Source organism: Phodopus roborovskii, unplaced genomic scaffold (assembly GCF_943737965.1).
Source record: "Phodopus roborovskii unplaced genomic scaffold, PHOROB, whole genome shotgun sequence".
NCBI classification, from domain to species: Eukaryota; Metazoa; Chordata; class Mammalia; order Rodentia; family Cricetidae; genus Phodopus; species Phodopus roborovskii.
Genome location: NW_026126485.1, coordinates 1709068 through 1726965, shown reverse-complemented (window position 1 = coordinate 1726965; position 17898 = coordinate 1709068). Strand labels below are relative to the sequence as shown.

Below are 17898 nucleotides of genomic sequence, written 5' to 3'. Positions count from 1 at the left end.
AAGAAAAATGAAGGCTCTTTTTCTTTATTTTTGGTAGTTTGTCTTAAAATTACTAACGGCATGATTTGAAATACTTTTGCAAAGATCATTTTTTTTTGTGGGTCTTAGTTGTTATTTGATAGATTAAACTTGTAATTTACCCTTTAATTATGAGGTTTCAGGTGAGGATCTGCACAAAACAATACTAAAATAATACCTCACAGTTGCTTTGTAATGGTCAGCAGATTCCCTGCAAAGAGTCCAGCATACCTCATCATGTTTTGCAAGGCATTTGAGGTAAAAGAATTCATCGTTTATTTTCAAGCTTTAAACACAAATAAACAGAAACACTAAAGTTGGTGTTGGCATCAAGTTGGTGGTTGTTATCTCAGTTTGTAGTGATACATAGTATCCACAGCTCTGCTTTCCTCCAAAGTGAACAAAGAACTATGGGAGTGTTAGAAGTTAGCAGTGTTCCTGGTTTGAGGACACTTAGGTAGTTACATCTACTTATGGGTACTTTGAAGGGAAGTTTGCATATTTAGATGTGTTCAGACTGAGGTATTCAGCAAAATGATTAATACTACAGAGTTTCAGTTTTTTTTTTTTTTTTTTAATTAAGCATAAAGACTATGTAAGTTTGTGAGTTCACAGAAACAAAGCTGTCTGTGTATTTAAGCAGTATCCAGACAGCTTTGTTTCTGGGAGCTTTTTTTCTGCCAGGACAACAATTGGTTAAATGCAGTTTGTTTAAGGTGTGAAGCTTACTTTGTGTGATTCTAACAGGCAAATGAATCTACCTGCTCTGGGTTCGGATAGCAAGTTTGACTGAAGTTTATGCATGAGTTCTAGCATAGGTTATCCAGTCACATTCAGACCAAAGGGAGCTCAGGTGGCAGGGATCTGGAGATAAAACTGTGTGTGGGACTTCATCCTTCCGATTTTAGGTGCTTGAGGCATATCAGACTATGACTGGGAGCAGCATCCCTGGACTTCTCCTCCTTGCCTACATAGCCATGCTGTACTTTCAGTCTCACTGAGTTTCCTTCTGGGTTTCCAGGTTTGATGTATGGGCAGGCACGTGATATGTATCTTAGGAGGATCTATGCTGTTCCTGATTGACACCTTTATCCTTGTCTCCGGGGGTTTTCAATTTTATTTCTGATCTTGTTAAATTTCTTGGTAGGTTACAAATCTGAATTAGAAAAAAAGAAAAATCGAAACCCACAATATTTCTTGGATGTCTTTCTAATGGATCATCTGAGAAACTAAGGCCCAGCACTTCTAGAGCCACCCAAACCCCCACTGGGCAGCTGGACTCTGAGTACTCTGAAGATCCCGTTTCCTTAGGCAGGCATAGCAAAGCTGGACATCCATGATCCATGATCCATGACAGGAGGCTGGCATTCTTTCAGCCTCATGTGGGACCTGCAGGGTATTGGTGTGTTTGGAAGAGAAGTTCCATTGCATTGCCAGCCCCAAGCTAGTTTACACCTCAGGCTCACTTCCTGCTTTATTCTTTCATGTGTAACATGGACCATCATTCATAAACAACTTTGTTTTATAAATATCTCACCACAGGTGTGTAGTTTACAAAGTAGCCATGAAGGAGAAAGAGGCTTCTTTCTAACACAGAGACAGGTAGAGCTATATTGATGACTTTTTTTTTTTTTTTTATTACTTCTTAAAGTAGATTCTAAAGTCTTTCATTTTCCTTCTTTCTGTAGAGGATGAAAGTCCTGGACAGATCTATCACCGAGAGAGAAGAAACGCAATCACTATGCAGCCTCAGAGTGTGCAGGGGCTCAGCAAAATCAGTGAGGAGCCCTCAACATCTAGTGATGAGAGGGCCTCATTGATCAAGAAGGAGATCCATGGATCTCTACCACATCTGGCGGAGCCCTCACTCCCTTATCGTGGGACTGTGTTTGCCATGGACCCACGGAATGGTTACATGGAACCTCACTACCGTAAGTGCTTCTGGCTAATTAGTACTTGTTTTGGGATGTATGGGTGGGGAGCTGTGGATGGTGTGTGGGTGGGTGTGGTGTGTCTGCCTGCAAGTACATGCTGCCTGCTGTATGAATTGTTGACTCTACTATTTATAAAACTATGTTTAATTTTACATTTTTTCCTATTTCTGTTTCTTATCAACTCATCTTAGAGAGTGACATTTTCTTATAGTCTAGGCGGTTTCAGGCTTTTCAGGGTGTGGGGGTTCAGGAAGATGTTTTGTTCAAAAATCCATAATGATATTTGATTGGATTTGAACCAGATAGGTTCTGTCTGTGCAGACATGCTTTGAGAAAAATGGGTTGAGGGTAGGGAACTATTAAAGCAAGATATATTAAAAGACTTTGATGGCAGTTCTTACGTTTCATGATTTTTGCTATAATGGTTTTTACTATTCTTATGCTTAATGATTTGCTAAAACAAACTAATTTTATCCATTTAGTGCTAAATTTGTTACTGTGGAAGCCTATAGTGAGCCCTTCTCTCCTTACAAACCTGCATGAGACACTGGAAGTTACCTTTCTAGTCCTAACAGAATTAAAGAAATTGAACAGGACTATGAACCTAAGTATAGGGCAGTTCTTTTCAAAGGCAGACTATAAGGTAAATACATACGGGCTGAGTTTACTTCAGTCCTGTTTCTGGTTTAAGAATATAATTTGGCTCTGGAGTAATGAAAGTCATGTTGAGGTGGTGAAGCTGGAAGCTCCTGATTACAGATTTATCGCCTTGCCAGGATATAGTTGCCATTTAACCTCGTGGCACCAATTCCAGATGATCCATTGAGTTCCAGAGAGGGAGACTGGTTTGTGTTTCCCTTTTCCCACATCATTCAGAAATTTTAGTGTTTTAAGGCAAAAGGTCATTAGCCAGATGACTGATTAGTGAGGACAGCTGATTAGAGCATGTTATTTTGCTCAAGAAAGTGCCCAGGATAAAAGCTAATTTCATCCCTTCATTAGTTAGCTGGAAGCAAAGGGGAACACTCACTCACCAGATCAAAGCGTCTCACAGCAACCTTAAGTTCCAGCAACTGCTCCCCCCACAATATATTGTTGGAAAAAAAATGGGGAAGCAATACTTTTTAAGTGGAAAGGACTTTTTTTTTTTTTTTTTGGAAGAATCATGGAAAAATGATGGTTTGGATTTTTTTTCCCTCATCAGCTTTTTAAATAGTTAAGTACTTCTCTTGGGGGAAAAATGCCCATTGGTTCCATTACTGAAAAGGTGTCTGTAGATGCAGAAATAAGGACCGAAGTGTTTGGACAACTATATTTCCTTCCTCCTTAGGGCTTATTCATTTTATTTTTTCCTGAGTTTTACGAATGAATACATAAAATAATGTTGGTATGATTTTTTTCCTCTGATCACATTTTGAAGCCTCTTGTGTTTGTATTTGTGGTCTCTTGAATATCATTCATGCAGGAAAAATTGGGAATTCCTATATGTATATATTCCCAACCTGTATTTACACCTCCTCCAAGTCCTAGCTCCTTGCAGTGTTTTGTCTTTTTGTGTGAACACAAGCTTTTCCCATCACAGTGATGGTTTGTTTTGTTTTTTTTTTTTTTTCCAGATGCCCACTAATTAGTGAGGTGTTTAATTAGTCCAGACAGAGGATGAACACTTCTTTCTCTTGGTTGATGGTAGTGGAACCGTTAACTTTCTGTCCAGTTTGCAGCTTGTTCTTTGTTTTAATAGTTTCCCATTGAGTCGTCTCCCCATCATTTGAAGGGCTGGCTTTCTCTTCAGCAGGGATCCCTGTACTCTTGACTCACTCAGTGTCTGTGTGACCCAGTTCCTGGCACAGCAAAGTAGCATTAACGAACACTGTCTGGAGAGCTCACAGTAGGATGTATATGCATTTATTGTTTTTCTACTTTGAGGACTTAGTACTTATACATCGATTACTCTTGTGATTTCCTACTCTTATTTTATACAATCACGTTGAAGGAATATTCTAGTCTGTAATCAGCTACATCATCTGCAGGCTCATGGCAAATGAATTCTGTGCTATTCACCAATTGTTTCCCTAACTTGGGAACATGACATAGTAATGTGCCAGAAGTCTTGAGAACCACACAGATTTGGGTTCAAATTCTAGTGCTTCACTTACTAGCCCTATGACCTTGACCCCGTGTGTTGACTTTCTAGAATCATTTCCTTGTTCTCCAATATGTGTAATGATATTAGTGTCTGCACCTTGGGGTTCTTCTGCAATTGAGACAATATAATGAAGTCGTTCCTAAAATCCAGCACATGTTAAGTGCTTCAGAATTATGAGGCCATTCCGCTCTTCTTCCTTCTCCTTTCCCCTCTGTTTCTTTTCTTCCTCCAACACCATCATCATGTGGTTGGCTCTCTCTGTAAGTCGTGCCATTTCTGTGAGGGTGCAGTGTATTTTGTTTTTCTGACAGATCAGAAAATGAGTGGGCTGTAACTAAGAAGGAAGACTTGGGGTGGCAAGAGCTATGCCCTGTGCCTTTACTAAAAGCTGTCTTTCTCATGGAACCCCAGTTTATGCTGACTTTTGTCTGTTTTGTAAGTAAAGACACTGTGAAGCCTTTTAATTTGTTGAGGTCCTAAATTTTAAATTTTAGCAGGAAATACCTTACATAAAAAATAAAAAATATAGAAAAAGGAGCAATATTACTTGTTGATTTGAAATAATTAAAGTTTCTAAGCCTGCATTAGATAGGGTATGGATTTATTTTACTAGAACCCTGTTTGGCTATTTAGTCTTCTATTTACATCTCAAGTGGTTTTTTAGGTGTTTATGATCAGATCTGCATACCTGACATGGATTTGATTACCCAGGCACAGCTAATGATTAATATGAGCTAAAGGTAATAAATGTCCTAAGACTTTAAAAAATGAGTTTGAAAGAGGCATAAAATTTTATTTCATTTCTGTTTCTTGTGGGCAAAGCCTGTCTCCCCCTGCAGTGCTATCCAAACCCAAGTGCATTGTAGACGTTTGTAACTCATTGCTCAGGAACATCTTTGGACCCCTCATTCCGCTCTTCTGTGTTTCCCAGCTCTCTGAAACAGCTGGATACTCCACCAGTTGAGTGTGGCTGCCTGTGAATACTCAGTAATTCCTTCAATTATCCGTGGTGGTTGGAAAATGTAGACTTTTCAAATGCCTAAATTTGTGCTTCTATATATATATATACTTACTTTGTATTTCTAAAGTGTGGGTAGGTTTCCTGTAAGACCAGAAAAGGGAAGAAGAAAACAAAACAAAACATCTTTTTCCCTTCAGAAAGACATATGTAAAAATTTTATTGCATAAGATTTATTATACTTTGTGATGCATCTTCACAAATTGTAGTTAGGCAGAATTCAAAGTATTTTAGGTTTTGTGGGTTTGATTTTAAAAAGTCGAAAAGGAAAGAAAAAAGAAAACCCAGGGATAGCGGGCCGGCACTTCAAACATTCTCAACATGTGTTTGGAATAAAATACACACACTGGTTTGGGGTGGGGTGTTTTCTCATGAAGGGTAGCTGTGGATGGGCTGTATATCAGGGCAAAAAAAAAAAAAAAAAAAAAAAAGCACACAAGCTGCATGGCTCAGACATGATGTGGTGCTGACAACCTCTTGGCCACAGCATCACTCACGTGTTATAATTTGGAATACCATGAGTGGGGCTACATTTAGGGACCCTCTGAATGCTAATGCTGGAGTCAGGCTAGAGACTCCATGTCTTGCCCAGAGATGGATCAGGAACGTTTTCCTCCTCTTGCTCCATCTGTAGCCAGATATTTCAAATCACCATCACCCGCTGCTTCCATTTACTGCCATCCATTTATTGTTTTATAAACTTGGGAGGCAGGGGACATAGTAGTTCAAGCATGCTCTGTACCCTGACTGACACTTCACTTCTACTCTCTTCCCTTTTAGAGGAAACATGTGTTTCACCGTCTTCCTTCTCACTGTGAAGAGTGTAGTTTTGTAGCTGTCCCTCTAGGGTTCTGTGTGTGAAGTTTGTTGGAGTTATTAAGCATGCCATAGAAGGTCTCAGTTTTGTTAAAGGGAGCAGAAAGTTTTCTTCTTTTTCAAAAGTCTCCTCGTAGTTTTATAGTTGGGCACAGACTGCCCTCCTTGCCGCCCTGCTCCTGAGCAGTAATTCTTCATGGAAAATATGATGCGTTCTTGCATGCAAATGCTCTGATTGAAAACACACCACTGCTATTCTCCCTTATGTTCCCTAGCTCAAATGACAGAACTATTAGTTGCTAATTAGCAAAACCTGAGGAATTAGCTTAAAGAAAAGAAATGGAATTTTTAATTGGCTTGCATTTATTTTCTGTGGAAAGCTATTGTGCTGAGCCCACTTGTAGTCTTGTGTGCTTAAAAAAAAAGAAAGAAAGAAAAGAAAAAAACACACATGCAAGTCTTTTTTTCTTACCTGTCTATATTTGTGTTAGCTGACTTTCCACGGGCCTTAGAAATGTATCTTCTGACTGAGGGGGAAGAGGATATGTATTTTACATATTTAATAGGTGCACCTGCTCACATTTCTTCTGCTTTGCAATTGTCATCTTGAGACTGTAGAGACAAAAATGCCTACAAGGCACAAATGAACAGTTTGGTGTTGGCCAAACTGCAAAGGTAATGACAGTTCCCTTAGCGCACAGTTCCAGCTTTATCCACATTGTCTCTCTCTCTCTTTGGAGAACTGCTGATGAACCAAGTCAGGAGGTTTCATTACCCTTCTGAATGTGAGATGATTTAAGTAGAGCGAGTGATGCTGGGTCATTCTCTGGGGGCTATGCCAACTAGCTTGCTTCCTAGCTGTTAGTCTTGAGTTGGGGGGAGGAGGAATGAGGCTGTTAGAAAGTCTCTAAACCCTTGCATAACTCATTTGTGAGCTTAAGATACTTTGCTTTTCTTGTCTTTTCTCAGAAGTTCAATGTGGTGATGTGGCTTCCATATAGCAACCCATAGTAGAAAGAGCGAACCATTGCTATAGACTTTCACAGCTACGTTCCACAGATTTCATAGGTACCTTGTAAGGTGACTAAACATTACAGAAGTGTGGATAATTCTAGCATTCTGGGTTTGAACTTCCTGATGAAGGTTGAGAGATGGTTAGTGAAAATAGAAACCAGGTAACTGAGAAAAGTACGTTAGCATTTGGAGAAAAGTTAGTTCTAGCTGTAGATTTTGAAAGCAAATTTACTAGAAGGCTGCACAGATGAGAAAAAGAAGAGGAGACCATGTTTCTTGAGAAAAGAATTTAGCTGGTGGCAAGATGGCCAGCCCCTCCCATACCTCCTACTAGCATCTCCTTGCATCACTCAGAACTGGCTTCCTTTGTACCTTCACCCCTATGCTTCTTGCCTTTGTGTTTCTATTCATGTGGTTGCTTTACCTAGACCAGTTAGATGTGGCTCCTTTAAGTACCATCTTCCAAGATGCCTTCTCATCCTGGACATTGAGGAGCAGTGTGAATCTCATGTGGCTATACCATAGCCAGAACCCTTTTGGAACAGTGTGAATAGGTTGAAGATTGCACTTGGCTTTTATGTCTACTAGATTTCCCTGGGAAGGTTTGGGAGAAAACCCCTATCCTACCATAGCTGAGTACTGTTAGATTGCTTGAGATTAAAGTTCCACAGAGCCTGCTCAACAGAGGTTACTCTGTTGACATCGGAAGAGATGTAGGTAGTTGCTTCTGTTGTCATCTTGGAGTTAGTCATTATGTACCATGCAGCCCTCTCTGAGAGGTATAACATTGCTAGGCTTCACATGAGAGATGAATTGTAGCCCTTTGGAATAAGTTGACAGGTTAGTCACAGAAGGGATATGAAAGCTTTGTTTAATACTGTGGGACTAGCACAGAGCTGCCTGTGTTAGTTGACGTGACACTCATGTAAGATGGGACTGCTGGGTATTTTTCCTGAAGCTGGGGGCAGTGTAGTGCTTGCTTGCCCCTTTCTTCAATAACCCCAGTAATTCACGATTTTGGTAATATTGTCCCTAGTGATCCTTGTCCAGTCAGTGTGGAGCTCATGTTAATGAGACCTCCTGTCAAAGCTCAGCTCAAGGGCAAGGATAGTTTTCTAAGAGTGTCACAAGATTTGTATTTCCTTCTTAATTTGGCACCCACTCAAATGGCACTTTCTTAGGTTCCTTCCCCTCCTTGCCCATCTTTCCTCCTGTTTTGCTTTCTTCTTTCATAGGGTGAAGTGTGGAAACAGTGACTCCTGCCCTTTTCTAGCCAGCATCTAACAGCTCCCTTTCCTGCTTCTAATGGAGGCAACATTATCCTTGGCCCTCCTCCTTTTTCTTGTATAATTAAAGAACGTTACCTTTGAAGTCTCTTGAAAGCCATGTCTCCTATACTGCTTTAGCTTTCTTGATCTTGCATCTATAAATCTGTGCTGTGTCCTCACACTTCTCCATGAAAGGGCTTGATTTTCTCTTTGTGCCTTTTCCCTGTTTGAATTGATACAGAGTAACCGATTTGGTCTTTTATTGCAATTCCAGTGCCCTGATACAGTTTAGGCTTTTGTAGTGTTCTCTGAAAAGTATCAGACTTTGTCAGTTATTTAAGCTTTTAAATTTGGGTCTCTGCTTTGGTTTCCAGTAAATAAATGGGATGTTAACTTTTCTAGCACCTTCCCTTCTTTCATGGGCCCAGATTTTCCATTGGCTTCTATTACAGATTAATTTCTTCATCTTAGAATAAAGAAAAGAAAACAATCTTGAAATTTTATTGCTTAGACTGCTCCTCCTTTTGATTGTGTCAGTCATTTGTTAACTGAGCATGTACTTATGGAATGGCCCACATGCTACAAAACACTGAACAAAATGAGCAGTCAGTGGTGTCTTGTTTTGAGAGGTCAGGGAGACAATGTGGTTTTCTTTAGGAATATGCAAAAGAGAAAACCTTCCTTTATCCCTCAATTCAGAAGGCTTTGTGAAGGAGGGAACAGTCATGAAAGTCTAAGGCAGACAGGTAAGAAGACACATATTGGTCAAGGGGATGTTTCTGCTGGCCAGGAGGCCAAAGAAAGTGTGGTCCCTGGGGGAGGTAGAGAAACCTTTGTGGGCAGAGGGTGGATTGACAGTGGGAGAGACAGGGATAGAGAGATGCTGACAAGTCAGTGTCTTCAGGATCTGTTTGTTCTGCATCCAATCCAGGATGATCCCAGAGACTTGGTGCATCGATGTAGAGAATTGACAAGCCTCTGGGTTGCAAACCAAGTGCTTCTTTGCTTCAGATTTGACTTTATCTGCATTTGTGGATTTGCCAAGTCCTCACCCCTCCCTGGGCATGCTTCTCACCACCACTTGGGCAACATTTTGTATTTTCATATGAAGACAACATAATGGCATTTCCCCCACTTGTTGTCCAGCTGTTACTCTTGTCTGTACTAGGTGACCCCAATAATCACAGTATCTTGAACCCAAATTACAAATCCCAAACATGAGAAACCACGTGGCTGCTTCTGTAAAGAACTAAGTATTCTGTATAAAGACTCCCCCCTTTTTTTTAACCTTCAAAATCTGATTTTTCACAATGAGAAAACACAAACCATTGAATTCATTTTACTGGAAGCTCCTGAATCCCCACATGTCAGTCAAGCTAGAAAAAGTGTATGAAGGACCTTTGTTCAGCTGGAGATGGCGCCAGCAATAACAGGGAGATGAAGCTGGCAATCCAGTGGCCAAAATGTCAGGAAAAAGAAGAACAAAGACTCACATTAGTGGAATGAGCCTTCAATCCTCCTGGCCTGAAATAATCTGATGGGAGATGCTGGAACCCTGGAGGAGGAGACACTGGCCTCTCTGTGGGGGTCTTGGACCTAATCAGCACACATTGTACTGGTCAATGGGAGCCCACTCTAGGGAGCGGGTGTTTACCATGTCCACTGGGGGGACCCAAATCTACATGCTGATTGTGCTCTTGCTTGAGCGGAATCAAAGGAGGAGCCGTTTCCTAGGTAATGTAAAGAGGAGCAGAGAAGTGTACATAGAGGTGCTGAGAAACAAACAGCCCCTCTTCTTTTGACTTGCCTTCTTGGGCTCAGCCTGCTCTCAAATTGGGCAGGGTTTCAAGGCCCCTCTCCTTGTTCCTCTTTCCCCTTTGTAAGGAATACTTCCACCCCTGCCCCACCCCCTGCCTCATCCTCCAGTTCTCAGGGCCTAGAAGAGAGTTGCATAATATGGTGGTTTTCCTGTGGCCTTATTCCCTACCAGAGGGACTGTGACCTCTCCCAGATTTCCCCCTCCCCCTGAAATCTCTTCAGCCACAAAGGCTTCCCCTCCCATGGACCAGAACTTCTTTTGGTCTCTAGGCCTTTCCAGATGTTCCTTTCTCCTTAGATTTCTCTTCTAACCTCTTTGCCACGGGGTTGCTGTAATGTCATCTCCTCCAGGAGGCCTTCTGGACTATGTGAATGGACCATTCCAACTCTTTTCAGCTTACTTTTGTAACCCCCCCCACACACACACACACTCACAAACTCGAATCTAGGGAGATGCCTTTTTATATTGCCAACTTTGTCATTGATATTTTGACTGTATTATTTATCTATTACATTGTTGTAAAACTTAGGGCCTAGAGACAGAGTCAGTGAACAGTTGGAGACCCCAACTTTCTTTCTAGGACCCATACCCTCTAGTTTACTACACTGATGTGACCCATATAAGCATACATTACCTGACATTTTTCCCCATTTCAAAAACTCATTTTTTTTTTTTTTGAGAGTTGCTATAACTAAGACAGTGTTTCAGATACTTGGTGGTTGCCAAATCATGTCCTTGCTCTCAAAACTGGTGAGAGAAGACACATACCAAATACCTAGCCAGAACCCTCAAGAAAGAGTAACAGATGGTGTCTTGGGGATTATGCAACTGGAGATGTGCTGCTGCTGCACTTGCTGCTGCTGAGGGTGGGAAGGGGTCACCTTGCTCAGGGACCAGAAGGCAAAGGCTAAGATGAGAAGGGGCAAGTGTCCTGGCCATGGAGTGGGGTGATCTGAGGGAACGGGAGGTTCGCTGGGACTTGATTTTGTTTTAGGACTGTTAGTCTGGCAGGAGCAGTAGAATGTAGAGTGCTTAGCAGGCCGATGCAACAGACCATCTAGAAAGCCCCTCCTTAGAAACTGTGGCTACAGACATGGAGGCCTCTCTTTTAAACATTTTATATTCTAAATTCGTGCAATTTCATGAGATGTTGTCAAGCCCAAGTGGGCTGAGGAAGTTGCCTATTTTCATAAAGTTGAGAAACGACTAAACTGAGGTTTGAGCCCGGTTTTACTTACATACTGAAGTTCTTCTCTTGCGCTTCATAACTGACAATTTTAAATGATGGTCCAAACCAATGCAAGGGCCAGGTCTGATGGGTCAGGCTCTGTAACTAGGGGAGGCTCGGAAGTGGTGTCTTGAGGCCCTAGTACTGGGGGTGCTTTGTGTAAGATTGGGGATGAGAGTGCTTGGAATTGGGGAGGACACTTCCACTTGTGGCTCTGGGTGTTACTCAGTCCCAGTCCTGTCCCAGTGCTTGCGTGGCTGCTTCTGGTCATCTCTTACCCCCATTGAAAGATTTTAATTTTTTTTAAATAATGTGTTTGTGTGTGTGAGTTTGTGAATGTGGTGCCCGTGGAAGCCGGAGAGAAAATTAGATTCCTGAAACTGGAATTGCAGCCCATGGTACTGGAACTAAACTCAGGTCCCCTGCAGGAAGAGAATGGGTTCTCTACAAGGAACTCATTTTTACCATTGTGTTCAACTGGTTCTAATGTGGGTGATCATGAGAAGTTTCTAGTTAATACTTTCTCAAAGAAAGTTACACATAACATAACTGTAGGAAGGTTCTCGGTCCTCTCTCTGCTCCCGTTTAGGGAGGCCCCTGTGTAGAATCTGTACTTGTGCCAGTGCTGGTCTGAGGTCCCTATCATACAGATTTTAGTTTGTAAGGTATCATATTTTACCTTGAAGAAACTGAGGGTCACCCAGATCGTGTGCACATTTGAACCTGAGCTGCAGGCCTGGGGCTTGGGGTGAGGGAGGGAGCTCCCGGGTGCATGGCTTTTCTACTTTGTCCTGCCACCCAGTTCTATTCTTCTACTCTCAGTTCTCTTGATGGCGCAGAAGCACTTAGAACACACAGGCCCTCTCTTTGGATCAAGGTCCCCTACTTAATTATTTGAACTCCCATTTCTAAAGAGCAGGGAATTGATGTACTAGAAACTTTGCTGTATCAACAGATGGCACAAAATCTGGTGCTCACACTACCTGTTCTATACCCAGAGCCACCAGCACCAGAGATCACCGTGTGGTGTGCAATCTGTCCTTCTCCATGCCTTTGCACAGGGCAGCAACCTCTCCTCATATCAACAGGAGAGGAAGTGTCAGGGAGTCCATACCAACCTTAGGATAAACACTTGGGATTTTTATTTGAAGAGTACAAAGTATTAAGATGGACAGACAGTTCTTTGTTTCTTGACTTTGGCATAAACTGAAAGGCTCGCAAGCATGACTGAGGGATCAGAGGGACAATTTATGAAAAAAGATGAACAATATGGATGACAAAGCTAGTGTAGGCTAGAGCCAGGCATGGGCATGGCAACTCTCAACCAGTCATTGGAGAAACGGTTACTAAGGAGGGACAAGGTTGACATCAAGACACTGGTGGGGAATCTGAGGAAGCCTCTGGAACCTTCCGCTTACCCAAGAACCTGTAGGTAGGACTGATGTTTGCATTAAAGGCATCTGTGAGGCATTCGTCACCACCTATAAAAGCTGCATTCCAAGAAACTTCCCTGAGCTAGACCTGGGTCTGTGTAAATCTACATTCGTGTCATAACAACACTCATGTGTCTGGAAAGTGAGACAAGCGAACGTCGAGACTTTTCAGAGTGACTGTGATTCCTCAGAGAAACCTTTAACTAGAGAAGTCTAAAGATTATGGAAAATGATTACTAATGCTGCCTTTAGAGAAGGCAAAGGGATGGCTTAGATATTTCGCCCCTCCCCATTAATTGGTCTGTACTCATGGTACAATAAAAAAAAAAAAAAAAAAAAGTATGGCCCTAGCACTTGATTTTATATTTGTGGGAGAGAAAGTATGAAAGAACACATGAAAACAATTAAGTCTCACATATCGACAAGTTTGAATTGGTGAGATGAAAGGCAGGGCCCTGGTCTGGTGAGGGTGATTTCTGATTCCAAGGTTATTTTTTTTTTTCTTACAATAGAGCTTTGGCTCCATGGTAAAATTAAATCCAGTATGAAATTTCCCCTAATTAACATTTTCCTTCTTCCCTCCAAATATCAAATTTATGGACTCTAAGAAATTTGCGTAACAGACATGCCAGTGCTGGCTCTTTCTGCTTGATCAGTTCCAGCTGTTACTAACTTTTGTGTCAGACTATCATTAATTTACAAGGAGTTCTGAATGCAATCTGAAATGTTCCCTGAATTCTAGACATTTGAGGGCAGATTTCACTTGAGTTCATCTTGATACTTTTTGATATTTTAGCACACAGGTTCATTGCTCCATAGTAACCCTATCTAGGGGCTTACTGTTGTTAAGAGCAGTTTTCCCACCAGCCTGGACCCAAAGTCGTGTCAGCCCCAAATAACACACAGAGACTCTGTATTAGATACAAAGCTGTTGGCCAGTCACTAGCATTTCTTATTGGCCAGCTCTGTCTTAAATATTAACCCATTTCTATTAATCTAAGTATTTTTATGTGTTTTATCTTACCAGAGAGAGGTTCCTGACCTTCTTCTCTTAAGTCTCTACGACTCTGCTCTACTCCATTTCCCAGAATCCTCCTTATCTCCTTGTCCCACCTATCTTGCCTTCCTGTTTGCCAACAGTGCTTTATTCATTAACCAAGAGAAACATATTTACAGAATGACATCTCCCATCATACTGTGATGGCATTAGTCTTTCTGCTCCTTACCTCATTAGTTAAACCTGCACATCCTTTGGATGCCTGGTTGGCACATAGTACCTTCCCCTATAATCCAGTAAGGACAGAAGTAGTTGGTTTTCTGGGGTTTTTCTTTTTCTGCTTTCTGATTGCCTGTAGTGCAATTTCATTTTTTTTCAGTTTTATTTTCTCACCACAGCTGTTGGAAATGTGTTTTTATCTACACCTTTGCATGGCTAGCAGTAGTAACAGATTGTTGGGCACTTGCTAGTCAGGTTTGGGTCATCAATACTGGGTTCTCTTGTATGCTTGGCTACTTGACATACTATTTCCTGTGGGCAGCTGTGTGTTCTTTAGCCTGGAAACAGTGGTTGGACTGTTGGACTTTGGAAAAGCCCAATCAGGATGGAAGTAAGTGGTCCCCCAGTAGCTTTGCCTACCTCTTCTGTGCTGGCTAGTTTTTTGTCAACTTGGCACAAGCTAAAGCAGTGGTTCTCAACTTCCTAATGCTATGACCCTTTAATACAGTTCCTCAGGTTGTGATGACTCCCAACTATAAAATTACTGCATTGCTCCTTCATAACTAATTTTGCTAGGGTTATGCATCGTAAATATCTGATATGCCAAGCAACAGGTTGAGAGCCATTGAGCTAGAGTCCTCTGAGAGAAGACAATTTCTCCATAAGACCGAGCTGTAGGCAAGCCCGTAGAGCATTTTCTTAGTTAGTTCGCATTGTGAAAGCATCCAGCTCATTGTAGGTGGTTCTGTCCCTAAACTGGCAGTCCTGGGTGCTTTAAGAAAGGCAGGTTGAACAAGCCTTGGGGAGCACACCTGTAAGCAGCATTCCTCTGTGGCTTCTGCATGGGTCTCTGCCTCTAGGTTCCTGCCTTGTGCTGCTGATCTCATTTCCCTCAGTGATTGACTGTTATAACAAAGTGTAAGAATAAATAAATTCTTTCCTCCCCAAGTTGGTTTTGGTCATGGTGTTTTATCACAGCAGTAGTAACCTAACTCAGACAACCTTCTAGAGGAAGAGATTTTAGGGATGTGCCTCATACCTTCCTTTTGGAATTTTCTTCCAGTAGGATATTCTATTTTGTTGCTTTCTTCTAATCTTTTTCTTTTGATAACAGTTCAGTCTTGCTCTTTTGATACCACACTCTTGCTAGTCACCTGCAGTTTTCTCAAGAGGCCATTGTATAATGAGCCACCAGGTGTGTGTGATTTTTAAGGCATAAATTCTTTCGATGTTTTGTGTTCAGGATTAAGATTCCAGTTCCACGCTCCATTACATGGAGCTGGGTGATAGATAAAGTGGTGATTGGCCCTTGTTCTCAGGAGTTGCACTGCAGAGTGAAGGTGTGGTGTTAGAGCACAAACCAGCCCTGCTGTCCCTGACCCTAGAGTAGAGGTGACTTGGTGTCCATGAGTGAGACCACATGCAGATTGAGAAGCACGGTCCTTGCATTGTTCATCGAGTTTTGGAGGTTAATGAACTTGGCAGCAGAGGTAATGGCTGCCTCCTGGGTACACCATGTCCTTACTTGTGAGCTAATTGTATTGAGAACCAAAGGAGTATCTTTACTTATCCTGGAGTTCCTAGCTTTGTTTGGATGCCAACCTCCTTTTGCCAAAGAGTCAAAGGCAGCCCAAGGATTCCAAAGTGTCAGAGGCAGCCCAAGGATTCAGAGCTTTTTCTTCTTTTCCTTGAAACAGAGGGAATATGTTTTTGTGTCCTTTTTATGTTTTTAAGTAATTTTAAACTCACATTTGTTTATTTGTGTGTTAAAGGACAGGTTGCTGGAGTCAGTCCTGTCCTTCCACTGTTTCCTTAGGGTTGGACTCGGGTCTTTAAAGTTGGCTGTAGGCATCTTTATCCATCCCTTGTTCCATTTCACTGGCTCCACTGCTTGTGTTTTTAAAAACTGATTCTTTAAACCTTCCAACAAAAGTGTTTTTCTCTCCGTACTGAGCACCGAAGGCAGCCTTCCGTGTTTGAAGTATCAGGGAGGTTTTTGTACTGGGGTATGACAGTGCTAGTAACAGTGATGACAGTGATGTGACAGCCTCATCAGAGTGGCATGTGAGGGTTGCTTTTCTTTGGTGCTCACTTCCTGCTGAGGCATCTTTTAGGATCTCCTTCCAGTCTTGACCTAGTTCTCTGGAGCCCAACCTACTGGGTTGCCTCTGGGCACTGATGTAGGAACTAGCAAAAACAGTGGCAGCTGGTTTCCTGGGAGTCCTGAAGGTAGAAAGAAGCTTAGAGGCTGTGGCCTCCAGCCCACTTAATGAGCAGTAAGGACAATTTACTGTGATTTTGCCCCCTGGTATTATTTCAGAGAAGGAGGCTATGTCAGGTGAAAGAGAAGGTTTCTCTTTGCTTTTATTTGCAAGTTATCTTTTTTTGGTCCTGTGTAAATTCTCTTTACAAAGTGATTTTAAAGCATGCCCCATTTATTTAATGGATTTATTTTTATTTAATTTAAAAGTTACTTTGTCTTCATTCGCACATTTCTGCGCTTGATGGATTAATCCAGTATGATGATGCAGTCTTTTCTCTCTTGGTTTCATTCCTACTGAATCTTAGTAATGTTTCTCACTTTGTATTCTCTGTTCTTCCTTTTCAGGCAGGGTTCTTAGTTGAGTGCTGGACAGACATGCTTGGGTTACTTCTCTGTGCCTCTTACTTTTCAATCATATTTTCCTTTTCGTTGCCTTTCACTCTATGTTCTGAGGCATTTACTTGACCTTTTGCAGCCATATTTATAATTTTAAGTTATTTTAATCTTTGTACCCATAGTTCTTACTTTTAAAGACCATTGATCGATCCTTTTATTGTGCTTTTTCCCACCTAGATACCTGGTTTTTACCTCTGTATATTGTATTTTATCAAAATTCTATAAGATTTCCTTAAGATACTGTTTTGGTCATTCTATTATTTTTGCGCTTCTATTTGTACACTTTCATATAGTTCCTTGTGTTGTGGTGACCCCTAACCATAAAACTATTTCATTGCTACTACATAACTGTAATTTTTTTTTTAACTGTTATCAATCGTAATTGAAATGTCTGATATTCAGGATATCTGATATGTGACCCCTTCAAAAGAGTCCTTTGATCTGTATAAGAGTTGTGACCCAGAGGTTGAGAACCACTGGCTTAGAGTCAAGAAACTTGGGATCCAGTTCTGGCAGAATGACCTTAACCAAGCTCTAAAATCTTGGTTTCTGGCATGAATTGCTGTGATCAAATAACTGATGCCTAGTATTTAACAGACAGGTTTATTTAGTTTTACTGTTGTGGAGGTTTAAGCACAAGATGTTGTAATATTGTTCTAGTCTGGCTTATTTAACATACTACACTGGTCTTCGGTTCCATGTATTTTACACATGGCATGATTTCACAGTTCCTTATAGTTGAATAAAAGTCCACTGTGCATGTACACCACATTGCCTTTATTGGTTTGGCTGTTGGTGAGCACCTAGGCTGATTCATTCCGCAACTCTTGTGTGTGTGTGTGAGTAGTGCCACAGTGAACATGTATGTAATACACACTTGCAGTTATTTATCTTGTAGTTTAACTTAAACTCTTTGGGGGTACATTCCCTGGAGTGGTACAGCTGGCAGATGCACTTTTAGTTTTTCAAGTAACTTGCATGCTGATGTCAGTAGTGCCCTGCTACTCCTACCCCACCATCAGCCACAAGGGTCCTAAGGATTCCCCTTTCCTCCCCTATTTTTTTTTTTTTTTTTTTTTACAATTCTCGTCATGTTGTGGTAACTCCCAACCATAAAATTATGTTTGTGGCTACTTAGTAGCTATAGTTTTTCTACTGTTATGAGTTGCAATAAAAATACCTGATATTTCCAAAGGTCTTAGGTGACTACTGGGAAAAGATCTTTAATGCCCATCCCAAAGGGAGCTATGACCCCAGGTTGAGAAACACTGCTGTAGACTCTCTTCACTTAGCTGTGTTTCCTTTCGTGAAAATTCTATTTGTCACTTT

The 17898-nt window shown here is 41.4% G+C and overlaps 1 protein-coding gene across 2 annotated transcripts in view; it reads left to right on the top strand.

The window, feature by feature from the left end:
* The window catches only part of Gli3 (GLI family zinc finger 3), a 253101-nt gene that overhangs the window by 78685 nt on the left and 156518 nt on the right, over positions 1–17898 (top strand). For both annotated transcript variants that reach the window (XM_051194720.1, XM_051194721.1), the window contains one exon: positions 1707–1949. In XM_051194720.1, the coding sequence (XP_051050677.1) occupies positions 1707–1949 (243 nt within the window). The remainder of the gene's footprint in view (positions 1–1706; positions 1950–17898) is intronic.